At 58.3% G+C, this 19,726-nt stretch overlaps 2 protein-coding genes across 2 annotated transcripts; both read right to left on the reverse strand.

Annotated features, from left to right (window-relative positions):
- Nucleotides 1–4,561: 4,561 nt before the first annotated feature.
- Arhgdia (Rho GDP dissociation inhibitor alpha) lies at nucleotides 4,562–7,897 on the reverse strand. Its single transcript, XM_048365215.1, has 6 exons — nucleotides 7,779–7,897; nucleotides 6,630–6,841; nucleotides 6,441–6,524; nucleotides 6,144–6,220; nucleotides 5,990–6,053; nucleotides 4,562–5,906 (listed from the first exon to the last, which is right to left on the reverse strand). Exons 2-6 carry the CDS (start codon nucleotides 6,817–6,819, stop codon nucleotides 5,707–5,709), a joined length of 615 nt encoding a protein of 204 aa, XP_048221172.1. The 5' UTR covers nucleotides 6,820–6,841; nucleotides 7,779–7,897; the 3' UTR covers nucleotides 4,562–5,706.
- Nucleotides 7,898–16,144: 8,247 nt separating this feature from the next.
- Nucleotides 16,145–19,293, reverse strand: Alyref (Aly/REF export factor). The gene is made up of 6 exons (XM_048366431.1): nucleotides 18,957–19,293; nucleotides 18,575–18,706; nucleotides 17,461–17,608; nucleotides 16,807–16,870; nucleotides 16,546–16,723; nucleotides 16,145–16,454 (listed from the first exon to the last, which is right to left on the reverse strand). The coding sequence occupies exons 1-6, from the start codon at nucleotides 19,197–19,199 to the stop codon at nucleotides 16,440–16,442; spliced, it is 780 nt and encodes a 259-aa protein (XP_048222388.1). The 5' UTR covers nucleotides 19,200–19,293; the 3' UTR covers nucleotides 16,145–16,439.
- Nucleotides 19,294–19,726: the final 433 nt, after the last annotated feature.

A 19,726-nucleotide genomic window follows, 5' to 3' on the forward strand; every position in this document is an offset into this window, starting at 1 on the left:
CAGGGCTTCATGTCTATGAGGCGAGCACTTTACCGCTAGGGCACGTTCCCAGCCCAAGAATACTTTTTAAAAAATACTTTTGAGATGGGCTGGGGATATAGCCTAGCGGCAAGAGTGCCTGCCTCGGATACACAAGGCCCTAGGTTCGATTCCCCAGCACCACATATACAGAAAACGGCCAGAAGCGGCGCTGTGGCTCAAGCGGCAGAGTGCTAGCCTTGAGCGGGAAGAAGCCAAGGACAGTGCTCAGGCCCTGAGTCCAAGGCCCAGGACTGGCCAAAAAAAAAAAATACTTTTGAGAGTTCGTATCGGTTGAGACATTCTTGAGAACATGTGTCACCTTTCCTGTGTGGAGCTGGAGAGTCCTTGCCTTCAAGACTAGGTGCTCTGGCCGCACCCTCACCCCTGCGCAGCTGGAACAAGCCTCAAAGACAATGGTTGTGACTGCTGGGAGGCTGCTTGCTTCCCAGCGGGGACAAAATAGCCCTAGTTCTTGTCCACTCACTGAACAACAGCTATTAATAACTGTTGCAAGCACAACCCTTCTGCCTTCCAGTAGAGATTGCTTCAGATCTGCTACATTATCTCCCGATGTCTCAGTGGTTGCCTTGACTTGTTACACTACAATTAATGGCCTCAGGCAAAAAATGATTTGAACTATCTTCAGTGTAGCAGGTGTTTTAATGATTAAATTTCTAGATATTTGGCATGTGTTTGTCCACTGAAAAGGAAAGAGCCGAGGGATTTGGGATGGCTTGAAAGCAGCTCAGCCGCAGGACACATCGTAGAAGTAGGAAAGGAAAAGGTTCACCGGTGATCCAGTCACAGAGACCATGCTGAGAACAGCCCAGGTGCACAGGGCACACAGCACAGCAGCTGTGGTTGAGTCTGCTGGGGTGTGGGCTGCCAGTTGCCAGTGCCAAGGTGATTAAATACCTCCATGTGTACAACTGCTCTATCAGGGTAGCAGAAGGCCAGGCCTTCTGGCTCACACCTGTAATCATAGCTACTCAAGAGGCTGAGATCTGAGGATCACAGTTCAAAGCCAGCCTGCAAAGGAAAGTCTGTGAGATGTTTTTTTTTGTTTTGTTTTGTTTTTGTTTTGCCAGTCCTGGGGCTTGAACTCAGGGCCTGAGCACTGTCCCTGGCTTCTTTTTGCTCAAGGCTAGCGCTCTGCCACTTGAGCCACAGCACCACTTCTGGCCTTTTCTATATATGTGGTGCTGAGGAATCGAACCCAGGGCTTCATGTATACAAGGCAAGCACTCTTGCCTCTAGGCCATGTTCTCAGCCCTGTGAGACTCTTATCTCCAATAAAATCACAGAAAAAGCTAGAAATGGTGCTGTGGCTCAAGTGGTAGAGCACTAACCTTGAGCAAAAGGGGCTCAGGGACAGCACCCTGGCCCAAAGTTCAAACTTCAGAACTGGCAAAAAAAAAAAAAAGTTCCCAAAACAACTCCCTTATACCTTACAACCTTACAATCTTGCCAGAGGTGCCAGAGAACAAACAGTGGAATGTGGCTAGAGGACTCCTGCTACGCAGCAGTGCGGAGGCAGTGCCGGCAAGTGGAAAACGGCCGCGGTGTTCGTGGCCCTCCATGAGCAGAAGCAGGCCTGACTGTGGTTTAGAGTGGTCTGGAGAGTGGCAAGCGTTCTTGTTATGCTAGCTGGTTATGGAGCCACACTGCACACCTGGCTCTCCCAACTGGCCCCGTGACCTGTTGCCCTCCTCAGGGGAAGACAGGTCCACATGGGAGCCACTGGGTGGCCGTGGACAGAGGAGGAGAGCAGAGGGTCCTGGGATGCCAGGCTGCACAAACACATAGGGCTGGAACTGGCACGATCGGTTTAGACTTGGGACCCAAGAGACACGTCAGGTGCCACCTTCTGTTAGCCTGCACTGGGAGGAGCCGAGCAAAGTCCTGATTGTTGGCAGCATGCCTGTACAACTTGGCAACTGAGGTCTGAGTTCACATGTCTAACAGGCTAGGAAAACCACAGGGTGAAAAAGATTAAGCTTCTTGGCACCGTGTAAACTGCTGAAGCCTCTGCCCAATAAAAAGAACTGCTCAGCCGTGTGCTGGTGGCTCCCACCCGTGGAGGCCGAGATCTGAGGATCACAGATCAAAGCCAGCCTAGGCAGGAAAGTCTGTGAGACTTATCTCCAATAAACTATTCAAACAAAAAACCCACCGGAAGTGGAGGTGTGGCTCAATTAGTAGAGTGTTAGCCTTGAGCAAAAAAGTTCAGGGACAGAACCCAGGCTCTAAGAACACCAGGAACACCACAGAAAAACAAAACTGCTGAACAAGCCGGGGGTGGGGGCTCAGCACTGCAGCCCTGGCTGCTCGGGGGGCTGAGATCACAGCCGGAGGCAAACCCTGGCAGAAAACTCAGTGACCTTTAGCTTGAAAATAACCAGGAAGGGGCGGGGATATGTAGACTGCTTGTCTTGCCTAAGCACCTCATATATAGAAAAAGCCAGAAGTGGCGCTGTGGCCCAAGTGGTAGAGTGCTATATCCTTGAGCAAAAAGAAGCCAGGGGCAGTGCTCAGGCCCCGAGTCCAAGCTACCTCCCCACCAAAAAAACAACAACAACAAAAAACACCAACAGTAAAAAGCAGGACTAGAGGCATAGCTCAACTCTTTTTTTTTTTTTTTAATTCTTTGTTTGTTTGTTTGTTTTTTGGCCAGTCCTGGGGCTTGGGCTCTGGGCCTGAGCACTGTCCCTGGCTTCTTTTTGCTCAAGGCTAGCACTCTGTCACTTGAGCCACAGCACCACTTCTGGCTATTTTCTGTATATGTGGTGCTGGGGAATCGAACCCAGGGCCTCATGTATATAAGGCAGGCACTCTTGCCACTAGGCCATATCCCCAGCCCCCATAGCTCAACTCTTAAGAGCTCCAGCCTAGTAAACATGAGATCTTGAACTCAATCCTCAGTTGTAGGGTGAGGGAGTGATTGAGCCTCCATCTCAACCAGTGGTTGTGTATAGTGGTGAATGTGTCTTCCAAGTGACAAAGGGAAACACAAATAAGAGGATCACAGTCCAAGCCAATTCGGGCACAAAGTGAGACTCATCTCCAAAATAGCCTCTGCAGCCACGTACTGGTGGTTTACTCCTGTAATCCTAACTGCTCGCGAGGTTGAGATCTGCAAATCTTGGTTCAAAGCCAGCCGGGGCAGGAAAGTCTTGTGAGACTTATCCCCAGCTCACCACCAAAAAGCAAGAACTGGAACTGCGGCTCAACTGGTAGAAGGCTGGCCTTGAGCAAAAAAACTAAGCAACAGTGCCTAGGCCCTGAGTTCAAGCTCCAGTCCTGCCAAAGGGGCGGGAGACACAACTGAATTTTACCAGTGAGCCAGGAGAGTTGACAGCGCTGGTCGGCCTCAGAGCCCCGCCCTCCGGAGCAGCACCCTGAGGCAGGAGCACTGCAGAGCCCTAGCAGGAGTTAGGAGGGGCCAGAGGCAGCTCCTTAGACGCCGCCAGATAGTCTTGTTCTTGGGTCTGAGGGGAGCAGCTGCTGCAGGAAGCGGACACTCCTTCCCGCCATGTTCTGTGCCTCCCACCTAGGGGGGAAGGGATGGCGAGGTCGCTGTCCTACCCAAGTGCTAGTGATGGGCCAGGGGCACTGCCTGGGCCCGGGCAGGGCTCACCACGCTGCTCAGCTGCCGGACCATAGGGGTCTCTGGCAGCTGTCCCCGCCTGGCTTTTCCACAGCTTGGGCTGCAGCGGGCAGGTTCAAGCCTGGCAAGAAGAGGGTAGGTCGGCTTCTGGAACAGCTCCTCCTGCTTACTGCTGTCAGTCTACCCCTCCCTGCCTGAAGGTGGGTGGAGCTGAAGTTGCTGATTGCCCTTGGGTTGCCCACTGGAGACTGAGCCATCGTGCCCTACGGTCAGTGGCGATGCTGGGTGGGACCCCGTTGCTTTCCAGGCTCCCCTCTCAGCTCTTCTGGGCCTCCATGTGGCCCGAGTCTCCCCTGTCCCCTTCCCGCTTGGAGCCTAGGTCCATGCACTGACTTCCTGGTCAGAATAAACCCTGGGCCATTCCTGAATGACTCCTTCCCTAGGCTGAGCACACTTGCAGGTGGACACTCCTCTCATCTCTGGGGCTTCCGACCAGAGAACACGAACCTCCCTCCAATCAGGTTCCAGTTCTGTAGACGGGTGTCCGCTGAAACGCAGGGTCAGCGTCCACGTATGGGAGGGACTTGGAACCCGTGGCTCTGGATGTAGGCCAAGCAGAGCAGACCCAGGACACTACCCATCCTCATCCCAAGGGCCAGGCAAAAGCAGCCTCCTATGCTACCACGCCAGCTTCTGTCAAGGGTCCAGATTCATGTTGCCTGCTGCTTTGTTCCTCAGAAGAGGTTTGACCCGATTCCTCACAAAGAGCTACAGGGCAAGGAGCTAATAACAAGAGCCTGGCAGGGCTGGGAGGCAAGCTCTACCCCAGGCAGGGGGGGGGGGGGGAGTATGACCTGGAGGCCCCCCCACTTTCCCCACTGGGTCCTACTGTCACTTTCCCATGCACAAGGCAAGCAAGCACAGACTCCCAGACTCCTTCAGGGCGTTTATTTCCCAGTCAGAAGAGAAGCAGGGACAGGCCTGTGTGCCTGTCAAGGCCCGGACCTGGCAGACACCACGTGGGGACTGGGGACAGGGAGGGGAGGCACAGGAGACAGCCCCAACTGTGTGTGCACTTGGTCCCACATTTGTCCTGGCTGGGTCTAGGGGGCCTGCCTGGATGGTGGCACTGCAAGCCAGGGCAGGGACAGCAGGCCCGCCAGCCCAGAGGACGGCACAATGGAGGCAATAAATACTGACAGGCCAGGCACGAGGTTCCAGGCCACAAGGCCTAGGTGAGACAATAAGGCTCGGCCACTGTCTTTGTCCCTCTGGGGCTCTCTGTAGAAAAGGGGCTGAGTGCTGCCCGTTCAAAGAAGGCAGAGGCGTGAGGACACCCACCTCCCGGATGGGGCTGGAGGCATGAGTTTTGGCAATCTGACCTTCTCCTAGCTGCTAGTGCAGCTCCCAGCCCTGGCCTGAAGGACAGGGGCTGTTCAGGCCTACCGGGAGCAACAGCAGCATACCCCAGGCCTCCCCGGGTCACTGGGTCAGGATGGCAGACAGGGCAAGGACAGGGGAGACCACATGCTCATGCAGACGGGGGTTTAAGAGTTAGCGACAGCCCCCAGTACACGGTTCCACATGTTAAGGCATCATGGTTAGACAGTGACTGACAGCGACAGATGAAATGGCCAGGGAGTGGGGGACTGGACAGTCTGGACTGGGCCCTGCACACCCTAGCTCAGCCAGGGAGGAGACCACAGGGGCTGGGCACGCTAGAGAGTGCTCTACTCCCTTCTAGAAGCCAGGGCCCAGCCAGGGCCTGGAGGAAAATGGCAGAGGGAACCTGGGGGGGGGGAGGGGGCGGGGAGACACAGAGAGGAGAGGAAGCCTAGGCCAAACTCCCACCCTCCTGCACAGGCAAAAGCAGCAATGTGACGTTAGAGACCACAGGGGCCTGAAGGGGACTGTGTGGAGGAGCGGCGGGCAGAGGAGCCGCCCAGAGGTGGACCAGTTAGGAGTGCCGCTGGGGAAGGGCCCTGTCAGCACTTTGGTTTGGGGTGGGGAAGGGCATGGGGGGGGGGCATGTCGGTCCTTCTGTCTGTCCGTCGCCCTGCCCGCCTCCTGGCTGGGGCTCAGTCTTTCCACTCCTTTTTGATGGTTAGATTCCACTCCCAGGACAGATGGTCGGTCTTGTCGTCGTCTGTGAAGCGGGACTTGATGTTGTAGCTGCCCCGGGCCAGCATGCCCTTGGGGGCCTCCTCCATGGGCGTCAGGAACTCATACTCTTCTGCCCGAGGCCCATAGCTCCCCACCATGTAGTCAGTCTTGTCAACTATGAAGGAGGAAGAGCAAGGTCAACGGCGCCGCCGCCCCTCCCAGGAGACTCCCGGTCCCTCCTCCCCACCCTCTACTCACTCTTGACGCCTTTCCTGTATGTGTGCTGGATGTACTTCATGCCTGACACAATCTCTCTGTTCACCTGCAAGATTGCACAGCAAGGGTCAGCCAGCCAACCCCGCCACTCCTCCGGTCTCCAGTCCCCCAAGGTCTCCTGAAGCTTGCACCTTACCCGGAAGGAGATCTTTATCTGGTATTCCACTCCCTCCTTCAGCACGAAAGACTGCTTCTTGAAGCTCTCCAGGTCACCTGTTAGGGGAGGGAAGCTCACTGGGCTGCCAGGGAATCTACCCCGCCCCTCCCACACACACTGGGGGAGGGCCTGGCCCAAGCACAAGGCGTGGTCTCCAAGAGCACCTGGCTGCACTTTCTGAACGCCCCACCAGAGGGCATCCGTACTCCAAGTATTTTTGGGGCTTGAGGGCAGGGTGCCAGCCGGCCCCACCCAGGGACCTCAGCATCCTCTCACCTGTCAGGTCCAGTTCCAGAGGGCCCGGGGAGCTGCCACACACCAAGGTCAGGCGAGTCACGATGACGTTGGGGACGTTGGGGTCTGTGGAGTGACAGTCGTGAGAACCCCCCCCCACCACAGCCGGCGGAGGAGGCCCTGACAGGTGTCCCCGCAGTGCCGCCAGCCCCCGCCTCCCCGCCCTCTCACCCGCGGAGACCGCCACGCGGCCCAGCAGGGCCTCCTTGTACTTCCGCAGGCTCTCATCGTCCTTGTCCAGCTCCTGAATCTCCTGGATGCTCTTCTGGGCCGGGGGCTTGTAATTGACCGAGTGTTCGTCCTCCTCATTCTCGGCCGCGATCTGGGCCAGCTGCTCCGCGGTGGGCTCCTGTTCAGCCATGCTCACTGCTAGCCTGGGACGCCTGTGGGCGGGACGGGGCTGTGACAGGGCTGTGACAGTGGGGGGGAGGGGGTGCGCACCACGTGCCCCCTCGGTCAGCACCTCGGCAGAGTGTGCGTCCTGAGCAGGAAGGGCCCCGAGGGCGTGCGCGTGAAATGCACGGGCTCCCGAGGCCCCGCACAGCCTGGCACGCGGGAACTGCGCGGGGCCGCAGCCTGTTGCTCGGAGGCGGGGCTGACCCCCTTCCCCCGCTCCGGGAGGCCGCAGCCCGCAGGCTCCCCTCCCCGGCGGGGCGCACGGGGAGTCCCTGGCGTCTCGCGGCTGCCTGCGGCCTGCACAGGCCCGGGCGGCCGGCGTCGCGGGGCGAGGCTGGGTCCTCGCCACGTGCGAGGCGAGGGTCTGCCGCGGGGTTCCCCCACACACACACCGGGGCCGGGGTGGCCAGCGGCACGCACAGGGCTCTTCTAGCCCGGGGCCGAGGGCGCCTGGGGCGGTGCCACCGGGCTTCCCCAAGTTTCCCCGACGGAGGCCGGAAACGCATCTGCATGGGGGGGCGGAGGCGCCCCCCCGCGAGCGAGGCGCCGCCGGCCTCTCCCCGGCCCCGCGGGGGCCCGCCCCAGTGCCGGCCGCCCCCCGCCGGCGCCCCGCCCGACGCGGTCCCCGGGCGGCCGCGGGCCTCGGCATCCCGGCGGGCGCGGCCCGCACTTCCGCAGGGCCCACCGTCCCCGCGGGGCGGGGCGGGCACGGGCGGGGTCGGGTCCCGCCGCGGGCCCCCGGCCGCCCCGCCGGCTGCGGGGGCGCGGGGGGTGGAGGGCGGCGGGCGCGGCCCGGGAAGGGGCGCCCGCGCCGCGCCCCGCCCCGCCCGCCGCCGCGCCCCGCCCGGCCCGCGCCCCGCCCGCCCCGCGCCCGCCGCCGCAGCCGAGCCCCCGCCCGCCGCCGCGCGCCGCCCGGCCACTCACCGGAGGCTCGACCGCCGCGCTCGCGCTCCCTCCCGCACCAAGTGACGAACGTCGTCGGCCGCCCGCCGCCGGGACGGTCACTTCCGGGGTCACGCGACTTCCGCTCCCCGGGCGGGGTCCGCCCGCGCATGCGCGGTGGGCGGCGCGGGCCGGGGCGCCACCGCCATCTTGCGGCGGGCCTCGTGGGCGCGTCCCGCGTGGGCCGGCGTCTCCGCGCGCCCCGCAGGGCCCCCCCGGGGTCGTCGTGAGGCCCGGGCGCTCCCTCCAGGGCCGGGGCCGCGGCCGGAGGGGCTCCGCGCCCTCCCTGCGGCCGCCCCCGGGCCCACCGGGTCTCAGGCGCCCGCGCCTTTGTCCCAGGCCCCAGGCCTCCTGCGCGGGGCCGCACCTCGTGGGCGTGGCGGGCCGCGCGGGCCCGGGGCGCCCGAGCTCTCCCGGGACGGTGGGCGCCCTGGGCGGTGCACCCAGTGCCCTTGGGGCGCCCTCCTCCCCAAGGGCTGCCAGCGGGCCGGTGGCCCCGGGCTCTCCCTCCCACGCTGCGGCACGGTGGGCCCCCCCCCACGGCCAGACAGGCTGCTCCTTCCGGGAGACTCAGCCCGTGGTGTCCTCGGAAGCGAGCATGGCCTCCAGGGGTGCTCCCTCCCCGGCGGGACCCGCCCGCCCGCCCGCAGGCCGGGTCTGGGAGGCGGCCTGGCCGGCCTGGCACCGAGCGAAGCGCACCCAGCTCACGTGGTAGGGTTCGCGGGGCGGCTGTGGGGAGGACCGGCGTCGGTCCCTCAGGTGATCTCTGCTGGAGCCGCTCAGTACCTGCAAAGGGAAGGGGCCCCTGAGCAGAGCTTTCCACTCCGGCAGGTGGCCCCCAGCGGGCTTCGTGTTCGAGGAAAAGCTGCTTTCCGACGCCCCAAAACTTACAGGTCCCCAAAACTTGCATTACATGAAATGTACAACTTTGTGTACATCTGTGTGTATGCAGTGCGGGTGCTGGGGCCTGAACTCGGGGCCTGGTCTATGTATCCCTGAGCCCTTTGTGCTCAAGGCCTCACCACTTGAGCCACCACGGTGCCGCTTTTGTTCTTTTCTGAGTAGGTAATTGGAGAGAGTCACACAGAGGCTTTGAACCGTGACCCTCAGACCTCAGCCTCCTGAGTAGCTAGTACTACAGGTATATATAAGCACCCTTTTTCTCTCGTGTATTGGAGTCCTGCTCCACTTCCAACTTTTTGGTGGTTCATTGCTGATAAGAGTTTCAACTGATATTCCTGGTTGAGCTGGCTTTGATCAGAGATCCTCAGATCCCAGCCTCCTGAGTAACTAGGCTTATAGGTGTGAGTCACCAGCATCCTGCGTTATTCTGTTTTGTTGAATTTGATGATTGCACATGATAATAGAACATTCCATTCCATGCAGGCCACCCATGTTTCCAAGTAGACTCCAAATTTCCCAGGGAAGAGTATTTTTTTTTTTTTTTTGGCCAGTCCTGGGCCTTGGACTCGGGGCCTGAGCACTGTCCCTGGCTTCTTTTTGCTCAATGCTAGCTAGCACTCTGCCACCTGAGCCACAGCGCCCCTTCTGGCCGTTTTCCATATATGAGGTGCTGGGGAATTGAACCGAGAGCCTCATGTGTAGGAGGCAAGCACTCTTGCCACTAGGCCATATTCCCAGCCCTGGGAAGAGTATTTTTAATTCATAATGACTTGTCAGACAAAAAAAGAGAGAGAGAGATTAAAAACCTTCAAAAAGCAAGGGGCTCAGGCCGGAATATGGAAGCCCTGGGTTCAATTCCTCAGCACCACATATATAGCAAAAGCCAGAAGGGGCGCTGTGGCTCAAGTGGCAGAGTGCTAGCCTTGAGCAAAAAGAAGCCAGGGACAGTGCTCAGGCCCTGAGTCCAAGGCCCAGGATTGGGGAAAAAAGAAAAGCAAGGTGCTAGTGTAATTCTAGCTATTCAGGAGGCTAAGGCTTGAGGATTGTCAGTCTGGGCAGGAAAGCCTGTGAGACTCTTCAGTTAACCATCAAAAAGCCCAAAGTGGAGCTGGGGTCAAAGTGGCCTTCGGCAAAAATAGCTCAGCAACAGCACCTAATCCTTGAGTTTGAACCCTAGGATTGGCAACAACAATAACAAAATAATAATAATAGTAAAGCCAAGTTCTGAAACATGTTGCAACATGAGTGAGTAAACCTTGTAGATTGTTAAGGAACAAGGAAGCCAGGTAAAATACTGTAAAGAAGGCTGGGTGCTGGTGGCTCACGCCTGCAATTCTAGCTACTCAGGAGGCTGAGATCTGAGGATCACGGTTTGAAGCCAGCCCCGGCAGGGAAGTCCAGGAGACTTTCATTTCCAACTAAGCACCGGAAAAACAGAAATGGAGCTGTGGCTCAAAGTGGTAGAGTGCTAGCCTTGAACAAAAACGAGCTCAGGGACAGCTGCAGGCCCTGAGTTCAAGCCCCACGACCAACTAAACAAAGAAAAAAAAAGGAAAAAAATACCATATGTTATCCTTTATATACCATGTTGAAAATAGGCAAATTTGGGCTGGGAATATGGCCTAGTGGCAAGAGTGCTTGCCTCCTACACATGAAGCACCTGGTTCGATTCCCCAGCACCACATATATAGAAAACGGCCAGAAGGGGCGCTGTGGCTCAGGTGGCAGAGTGCTAGCCTTGAGCGGGAAGAAGCCAGGGACAGTGCTCAGGCCCTGAGTCCAAGCCCCAGGACTGGCCAAAAAAAAAAAGAAAAGAAAATAGGCAAATTCACCGACAGAAAGTAGCTATTTAGCGTCTGGCCAGAGGAGGAAGGAGGAGATTCTCTTAGGGATGGTGCTAGGCGTTCTGTGGAGATGGACTGTGCACCTGCTCAGTGGCGAGCATCAGCCCCTAGGGGAGATTCCCAGTGGGGAGTAGCACGTGCCCCCGTATCATGACCCTTTTGTGTTGTTACTTCAGTAAGACACTAATTTGCTTCATATTCCATTTAAGACTGTGTTGGGGGGAGGCCATCTGCATTGAACCCCAACACATCAGCTTCAGTTACACACCTCTGGCTGACGTTTGCCAAGGTTGGACACCGGCGTCCCATGCCGTCCACCTTTGCTCTGCCCTGCTGGGGCCCCGAACTCTCCAAATATGTTCTTACCTCAGTATGTGTCTTTTTTTTTGGGGGGGGGGCTTGAACCCAGGGCCCGGGCACTGTCTCAGAGCTTTTGTGCTCAAAGCTAGTGCTCTACCACTTGAACAACAGCTCCACTTCTGGCTTTTTGCTGATTGATTGAAAATAAGAATCTCGTAGACTTCCTGCCCAGGCTGGCTTTGAACCACTATCTTCAGGTCTCAGCCTCCTGAGGAGCTGGGATTACAGGCGTGAGCCACCCATCGCCTGGCCACCTCAGGACGTTTTGCTCGCTATTCTCTACCAGCGAACCCTTTGCCCGCATCCTCTTGGAAGCCCCGGCCAGGCCTTGTCTTCTCGAGCACGCTCTGCTGGCAGGTCCTCCTAGCCTCGCCGCCTAGCACCCTACCTTCTTTGTCTGCCAGCCCCCCATTAGAATGTCCTGGATCCGGAGAGCAGAGGGTATTTCCTTCTCTGTTTTCCCTGGTGCTGGCAGGCTGTGCCCAGTGCTCAGCAAATACTCACACTTGTGTTGGGGGTCAGTAGGGTTCATTGTTTTTGCATTCCTTTTCTTGGCTGGGTCCTTGGGAGAACAAGAGCCCCGCAGAGAGTAGACCTTCTTGTGCAGACATAAGCCAGGCTGGGGACAAGCGCTTCATGACTGTGCAGAGAGAAACTCTGCGTGTGTGTTCCCACTTGTACACTTTGCTCACTTTGCAGTCACCACACTGCATTAGGATTTCTCATTTTTGTGTCCCTTCTGGTAAACTATCACAGCTTGGTAAGGAGCACAACTTACTGATAGGTCAAACAATTCTCTTTCTAGGTGTTCCAGGCTTGAACTCAAGGCCTGGACCTGTCACTGAGCTCATTTTTGCTCAAGGCTAGCTAGCCCTCTACCACTCTGGTTTTCTGGTGTTAACTGGAGATAAGAGTTTCTCAGGGCTGGGAACATGGCCTAGAGGCAAGAGTGCTTGCCTCCTATACATGAAGCCCTGGGTTGGATTCCACATATATAGAAAAAGGCAGAAGTGGCGCTGTGGCTCAAGTGGCAGAGTGCTAGCCTTGAGCAAAAAGAAGCCAGGGACAGTGCTCAGGCCCTGAGTTCAAGTCCAGAACTGGCAAAAAAAAAAGTCTCACCGGGACTTTTCCACCTAGGCTGGCTTTGAACTATGATCTTTATATCTCAGCTTCCTGAGTAGCTAAAATTACGGGGGTGAGCCACCAGCACCTGGCACGGTCTTTGAAGTCTCACTGAACCCCAGAGGTGTTGGAGTAGACCTGAGGCCCACAGGACTGCCCCTTCCCAGGTGGTTGTGTGGATCTTCGTCCACACCCAACAAATGGCGCTGTGGCTCAAGTGGCAGAGTGCTAGCCTTGAGCAAAAAGAAGCCAGGGACAGTGCTCAGGCCCTGAGTTCAAGTCCAGAACTGGCAAAAAAAAAAGTCTCACCGGGACTTTTCCACCTAGGCTGGCTTTGAACTATGATCTTTATATCTCAGCTTCCTGAGTAGCTAAAATTACGGGGGTGAGCCACCAGCACCTGGCACGGTCTTTGAAGTCTCACTGAACCCCAGAGGTGTTGGAGTAGACCTGAGGCCCACAGGACTGCCCCTTCCCAGGTGGTTGTGTGGATCTTCGTCCACACCCAACAAATGCCAAGGCTCCTCTTCAGTCACACCCAGAAGCCTTAGGCCGGGCACTGTGAGCAGGCTGCCCAGACGATCATCAGCCCAAAGAAAGCCCTACGCCTTCCCTTTCTCTTGGCACGTTGGAAAGCCTTAACGCCTAACCCTCATGAGCCACGGGCTCAGTTTCCTCACGGGCTCCCCTGGCCCTGCAGGTCCTGGGTTTCTGGATGCTCACGTTCTGATCAAGGGCCACGGGAGAGAAAAGCACGCAGAACACCAGGCCTCAGCCCATCCTTCCACCACCCACAGCATGCTTTGGGAAAAGCAGTGTTGGCTGCTGACCGGTGCCGCACACCTCAGAAGGTAGGTTCCAGCTGCATCGGCACGGGCGCGCATCTTCTCCCGCCCAACTCCGCCCCTGTAGGACCCTAATCTCTGTCGCACTTGGCTACTCCTTCTTAGGACTGACACCTGCCCACCAACTCAAGCCACGCCTCACCACCCGTGTCCCACCAGCTCCCTAAACTGCCTGTGCCTCCCGTGAGATGGCACTTGGTGCCCGCCTCCCGCCCCCCGCCCAAGCGCCTCCCTGCCAGCTCCAACACTCCGCCGTGGCATCGCCACGGGCTGGCCCTGCACTGGGCTCCTCGCCGTCACCGCTGTGAAGCAGATGCGTGGGAGCTCTTCCAGGGTCGGAGTGGGAGGCATGGCTCAGCCAGTGGACCAACGCGTCAGGCCCCTTAAGCCACCCTGCACCCCCGCCAGTGCCACGCAGGGACAGCCAAATCTTGAGGGTCCTCCTGCAGAGGAACTTCAGCAGCTCAGGTGAATTTTTTTGGCCAGTCCTGGGGCTTGAACTCGGGGCTTGGTCACTGTCCGTGATTCCTTTTGTTCAAGGCTGGCACTCTACCACTTGAGCCAAGGCACCACTTGAGGCTTTTTCTGTGTATGTGGTGCTGAGGAATCGAACCCAGGGCTTCATGCATGCAAGGCCAGCTCTCTACCACTAGGCCACGTTCCCAGCCTCACCTGTTACTTCTGGCAGGCCACCAGTTGTGAAGGACAAGGCCTGGGAGCTGTCTCCCTGCCGGGATAGCCCCGCCCACCAAGTGGTAGAAGGCTGTCTCTTTGTCCAGCACTGCTCTTTGAATTCGTGCTTGCCTTGCATGCATGAAGCCCTGGGTTCAACTCAGCACCACGTGAACAGAAAACGCTGGGAGTGGCTCTGTGGCTCAAGTGGTAGAGTGCTAGCCTTGAACAAAAAGAAATTCAGGGACAGTGCCCAGGCCCTGAGTTCAAGCCCCAGGAATGGCCAAAAAAAAAAAGTCTTTTGTGAGCAGGTACTGGGGCTTGAACTCCAGGGGCTCCAATGTGGGTTCTACCACTTGTGGCCCTTTGCTGTTTAATTAGAGCTAAATCTCTGGACTTTGCCTGTTCTGGCCTTAAACTACAATCCTCAGATCTCAGCCTCCTGGATTAGCCACTGGTGCTAAGCATGATAGGGTCCTAGGTAATCCTAGGCCTCAGACTCTCTTGATCCCCCTGCCTTAGCCTTCCAAGTGCTAAAGGTGATGGAAAATACCCCCCACCCCCCCAGCCATCTTGGAACTGTCCTTGCTGTTGGCCTCCCGGAAGCATCTCTCCCCCACCACACATGCACAGCCGCTGGTTTTGGAAGAGAGCCTTTCACCAAGGCCGTGGTCTCATGCTGATGCCCCGAAGGAAGAGCTGTCCTTGAGACTTCCAAATTCCTCCCCACCCTGCTTGTCCACTATTTAAAGGGACCCCAGTTGTGAAAGAAGTGGGGGCATGCCATGTTCCCTTCATCCCAGCTGCAGACGTGGCTGTCCGTCCTCCGCGTCAGCCCTGTTGTCTGTTGAATCCAGCTTGCCTTTTTCTTCCCTGACGAAGGGCACGGGCAGCACTATCACACCTGGCCGGGATACGCTCTGCCTCCGCTTCCACTGCTTGCTTTTGCCAAGTCCAGCTAGTCCTCAGACCCAACCAGTGACTCAGTCATCACGCCCTAGGCAATCCGATATAACTATATTTATTTTTACTTGGTGCCTGTTCTGGAGTTTCCAGCACTGTCCCTGAACTGTTATGCTCCAGGAGAGCACTCTACCACTTAGCCGCAGCTCCATTTCCTGCTTTCTGGCTGGTCTTGGGCCCTGTCCTTGAGCTCCGTTTGCTCATAGGCCAGCACTCTACGGCTTGAGCCAGTACCAGCTTGTTTCTCTGATTAATTGGAGATGTCTCATGTTTTCCTGCCTGGCTTTGAACCATGGCACTCAAGATCTCAACCTCCTGAATAGCTAGGATTACAAGCTTGGGCCACCACCACCTAACCCACATTTACTTTTTTTCTTTTTTGCCAGTCCCGGGCCTTGGACTCAGGGCCTGAGCACTGTCCCTGGCTTCTTTTTGCTCAAGGCTAGCACTCTACCACTTGAGCCACAGCGCCACATCTGGCTTTTTCTGTATATGTGCTGAGAAATTGAACCCAGGGCCTCATGCATGCTAGGCAAGAACTCTACCACTAAGCTACATTCCCAGCCCCACGTGTACTTTTTATTAAGTACTTTATTATGCCCATAATCTTAGCTACTCAGGACTTAAGATATAGCAAGGAGTTTTAAAGCCAGCCTTGGCAAGAAGTCTATAAAACCCAAAGTTGACTAATAACCTAGGCATTGTGGTGGTATGCACCTGTCACCCCAGCTACATAGGAAATACAGATAAAATCATGGTCCAGGCTAGCCCAGTAGAAAAAGTGCAAAATCCTAATAAGCGAGCTGGATGTGGTAGCGCTGCAATCTTAGCAACTCCAGAGGCTGAGATCTCGGGATGGAAGCTTGACGCCAGCCAGGCAAAAACCTCTAAGACTCTGATCTCTAACCACCCAAAACCAAAACCTGGAAGTGGATATGCGGCTCAGGTGGTAGAATGCTAAACTGGAGTATAAAAGCTAAGGACAGCACCAAGCTCCACAGTTCAAACCCCAGTACCAACGCACACAAGCACACACACACTTAGATCCTACTGAATTAAGATCTATAGAAACTCGTGTTTTTGATCAGTCATGGGGCTTAATTCAGGGGACCTGGGTGCTGTCTGAGGTCTTCAGCTCAAGGCTAGCACTGTACTACTTGAGCCACAGCACCATTCCAATGTTCTGGTGATTAAATGGAAATAAGAGTCTCACAGATTTTCCTGCCCAGGCCAGCTTTGAACCACAATCCTCAGACCTCAGCCTCTTGAGTAGCTGGATTACAGGCAAGAGCCACTAGCACCTGGCTGAAACTCATCATTTTACACGAGAAATTTTGACCCTATAACTAAGGAATGACACTATGGGTTTTAAGTGTCCAATCAGGCTTTTGTGAAACCTGGCATAAGCATAAAGAGAACTGTCCAGGCGTTTAGGATCGTGGAAAGATGGAGACATAGAGGGCCCTACCCTCTTTACCTCAAGGTACAGGACCATAGAGTGTGAACAGCGCTCCATGCTGCTCAGTTACCCTCTCACACACTCAGTGAGAATAAGCTAGGAAGAGTAGGGAGAGAGAAGGAAGTTACCAGCCACAAGCTCTGGCAGAGACTAGGAATGGGATGAACCAGACATCTCTAGTTCTACACACATTTCTATTTTATTATGGCAAAGGTGAAAACGCCACCTTCCCCACAACAGCAACCAGTAAAATTTATCCCAAAAATAACTCGGTACAAAACAGGTCTGTTTCAGAATTAAAAAAAAAAAAGAAAAAGAAAAAGAAAAGGGGGGGAACTTTACATGAGTTTTAAATCCTATTTTTAAAACAAAAGAAATGAATCCACCCTTGGCTGCACAGCCCAGCTTGCCACCCCTTCCCCTCCAGGGAGTGCGACGCGCAGTCTGGGTCCTGCTGCAGGCGAGGATCTGCTGCTTAACTGGTGTCCATCTGAAAGAGGGGGGAACAGAGCCTTCGCTCAGGAGGGGCCGCGCCTCTGGCTGGGGCCGGCCCTGACTTCAGTCATCTCCCCAGGACTCACCCTCGCATTGTAGGCGTCCAGTTGTGCGTCCAGCTCCTCCGCGGAAAGCTGCTGCTTCGAGTTCCTGCCAGTGCCTCTGCCTCGGCCTCGACTGCCTCCACGGGTCCCTCTTCGAGCGCCACCACCACTGCCGAACCCTCCAGAGCCACGGCTTCTGGTCATGCCACCTCTGCTTAGGCTACCAGGAAAACAGAACCCATTAGCTTAGCTAGAAAAGACGGTCAGCGCCACGCCTGCCTCCGGCCGGCCCCCAGAGCTCACCTCTGTGCAGGTCTCCGCTGTGTGTCAATCTGTGATGTGACAAGCTGGATGTTCATGGGACGGCCTGTGGCAGAAAACACAAGAGTTCATTCATTCCGGAGGCTCTGATGCCGACCCAAGGACACCACACCCTGGTCTCCATGCAAGCTCTGGAAAGGGCCTCTGTGCGTCTCCAATGCCCCCGAGAGGGAGATGGCCTGGAGAGCCTGGTGGGAGAACAAGGTGGCAACGACAACACCCCACCAACGTTTCACTCCTTCTCAGTTCAGGCTAGAAGGGCTGTTTGGTCAGGTGTCTGGGGTGCTCATGGGTGGACAGGTGTGGGTGACCTGACGGAAGAAGAACAGGTACCTTTATCTTACGACTACAGCCCCGCACTCAGTTGTACTATGGCGGTTCTGAGAAGGCTTCACAGAAGTGAGTCTTCCGGAAGGAGCTGAAGGAGGGGAGGGATGTAGCTTGCTGGATGGGGGTTCACAAGAGGTTGGTCCAGATGTGTGGGGCAGCATGAGAGGTGGCAGAATGGAAGAGAGAGACAAAGGGGGCAAATGCAAAGTGTCCTCCACCAGAGGGGCAGCCCATTTTCCTACAGGGACAGGTGCCAGCCCCAAACTCCACAAGCCCGGCAGGCATCTTGTGCCCAGCCCAACTCACCGTCCAAAGGAACGCCATTGTACTGCTTCATGGCCTTCAGGGCATCTGCCTTCCGTTCAAAGTGCACGTCTGCTGTTCCTAAACTGCGACCAGAGCGATCGTAGTGCACAGCAGCCTTCTTCAAGGTTCCAAATTCAGCAAAGAGCTCCTAGGAGTCAGAAGGGAACCAGTTAGCAGCGCAGCAGCTAAGTTGTTTTGCTTCTAGTGGCCTAGGGCCAGTCCCTACTGGCATATGGGAGGGGGAGGGGTGGGCAAGGTGCTTCCCTGGCAACAAGAGGGGACAGGAAAACCAACAGCTTCTAAAAACATAGGGGCTAGAACCCAGTTAGGAACCTATGATACAAATTACTGGAACAGGACACAAAACTGAGCCATCTTTTCAGGCACTGGAAAACTTACAAGGTGCCCGAGGGCAGTTTCGCCAAACAGTAGAGGCCAGGAGGCTAAAGGCCAGGGAAGAAAGTGTCCACCAGACCAGGCAGAAGGGCGCATCGATACTGGGGTCCTGGACCCCACCCTCCCCCCAAAGCAGATTCTGGCTCACCTTTCCCTCTCCTCCTACTCAAGCCTGCCGCCAAGCCTGAAGTCAAGCACGCCATGGAAACTGCCCTGACCTCAGGCAGGCTGGGAGTCGGAGAGGGAACCCAGAGTGGGGGCTACTCCGGCCAGAAGCCACCTTAAAAAAAGGGTTGACACTGAGTGTCACTGGTCTTGCTGTCCACTGCCAGGCCTAATGGGTGGGCTCGGGGGGAAGAGACGCTGGAAGGCCCAGCACCACTCTGTCACCTCCAAGTCTCATCCCGAGACGTTGCACCTGGCCAGAAAACACCTGAAGTTTAAATACCTTTGGATTTCGTTTTTTAAAAAAGGGCAAAAAAACAAAACCAAAAGAGCCTTAGAAGAGCCTTGATCAAAGACAGGCTTGAGACTCACGCCGATGGTAAGAGGTGAGGGGAAGGGGCGAGGAGCGCGGGGCCGGGTCCTCCCCCAGCATCCTCCTAAGCACAAGCCGAGGACGTCTGCCCGCCCCGACGGAGGCCTCCCCCGCGAGGGCCCAGCGCCGGCGGCGGCGGGCTGGGAGGCGGCTGGCGGGCCGGCGCGCGCGGGGCTCTACCTGGATGTCGGCGTCGGACACTCCGAAGTCCAGGTTGGACACCAGCAGCTTCCCCCCGGTCTCCACGCCGGCGCCGCCGCCGAAGCCGCTGTCGAAGAGGTCGTGCTGCCACTTGTCTGGGAGTTGCTTCGGCTGCGGGGAGAGGCGGGCGTCAGCGGGGCCTCGTCGCGGCCCCCGCGGCCCCTCCGCGCCGCCGCCACGAGGCCCCGGCGGCCCAGGACAAAGCGCCGGCCGAGCCCCCGCCGCCCGGCCCGGCCCGGCCGCCCGCCCGCCCGCGCGGCCTCGGCCCCGGCCCCGCTCCGCCCCGCGCCCCGCGCCCCGCCGCGGGCCCCGCCCCGCCCGCCCCCCGCCCGCCGCCGCCGCCGCGCGGCCCCGCACTCACCCTGCTGTAGGGCGCCGGGCGGTTCCGGCCGCCGCCGCCGCCGCCCGCAGCGCCGCGGGCGATGGCCGGCCGGTTCCGCATGGGCCCGCCGCCTCGGCTCACCCGCGCGGCCGCCTGCGCCCCGCCGCCGCGCCCGCCCTGGGCGCCGGCCCGGCCGCGGCCCCGGCCCCCGCCGCGGCCGCCCCGCTGGCTCCGGTTCAGCTTGATGATGTCGTCCAGAGACATATCCATTTTGTCGGCCATGGCGGGCGCGGAATCGGGCCTCGGCTCGCGCCCGCGCGTCAGCACGCCCGCTCGTCACGTCCGGCGTCGCGCGCGGCCTTCCGGCGAGGCGGCCCGGGACGGCAGCGGATTGGCCGCGGCGCGAGGGGCGCGGGACGGAGCGTGCGTCTGGGCGCGAGGCGCGGCGGGCGCTGGACTGAGGCGCCGGCCCCGCCGCGGACGTTTTTGTACCTTCCCGCGCGACGTCGGCGCCCCCAACGGAAGGGCGGGGCCGCGCGCGGAGAGGTGGGGCCGGCGGGCGCGCCGGGGGGCGGGGCCGGCGGCGCGCTGGGGGCGGGGCCGCGCGCGGAGAGGTGGGGCCGGCGGCGCGCTGGGGGCGGGGCCGCGCGCGGAGAGGTGGGACCGGGGGGCGGGGCCGCGCGCGGAGCGGTGGGGCGGGGGCGGGGGGCGGGGCCGCGGGCGGAGAGGTGGGGCCGGAGGGCGTGCCAAGGGCGGGGCCGCGCGCGGAGCGGTGGGGCGGGCGCGGGGGGCGGGGCCAGCGCCCACCC

The sequence above is a fragment of the Perognathus longimembris genome, chromosome 17, assembly GCF_023159225.1.
Source record: "Perognathus longimembris pacificus isolate PPM17 chromosome 17, ASM2315922v1, whole genome shotgun sequence".
Taxonomy (NCBI): Eukaryota; Metazoa; Chordata; class Mammalia; order Rodentia; family Heteromyidae; genus Perognathus; species Perognathus longimembris.

Bases quoted from the DNA above. Each gene is read 5' to 3' on its own strand.
- Arhgdia (XM_048365215.1), bottom strand. From the start codon at position 6,819: ATGGCTGAACAGGAGCCCACCGCGGAGCAGCTGGCCCAGATCGCGGCC. The intron at 6,525-6,629 runs GTGAGAGGGCGG...GTCACTCCACAG, and splicing joins CCGCGTGGCGGTCTCCGCGG to ACCCCAACGTCCCCAACGTC. The intron at 5,907-5,989 runs GTGAGTAGAGGG...CCTCCTTCATAG, and splicing joins ATACAGGAAAGGCGTCAAGA to TTGACAAGACTGACTACATG.
- Alyref (XM_048366431.1), bottom strand. From the start codon at position 19,199: ATGGCCGACAAAATGGATATGTCTCTGGACGACATCATCAAGCTGAAC. The intron at 16,871-17,460 runs GTGAGTTGGGCT...TTTCTGCCACAG, and splicing joins CAATGGCGTTCCTTTGGACG to GCCGTCCCATGAACATCCAG. The intron at 16,724-16,806 runs GTGAGCTCTGGG...TTTTCCTGGTAG, and splicing joins CAGCGGAGACCTGCACAGAG to CCTAAGCAGAGGTGGCATGA.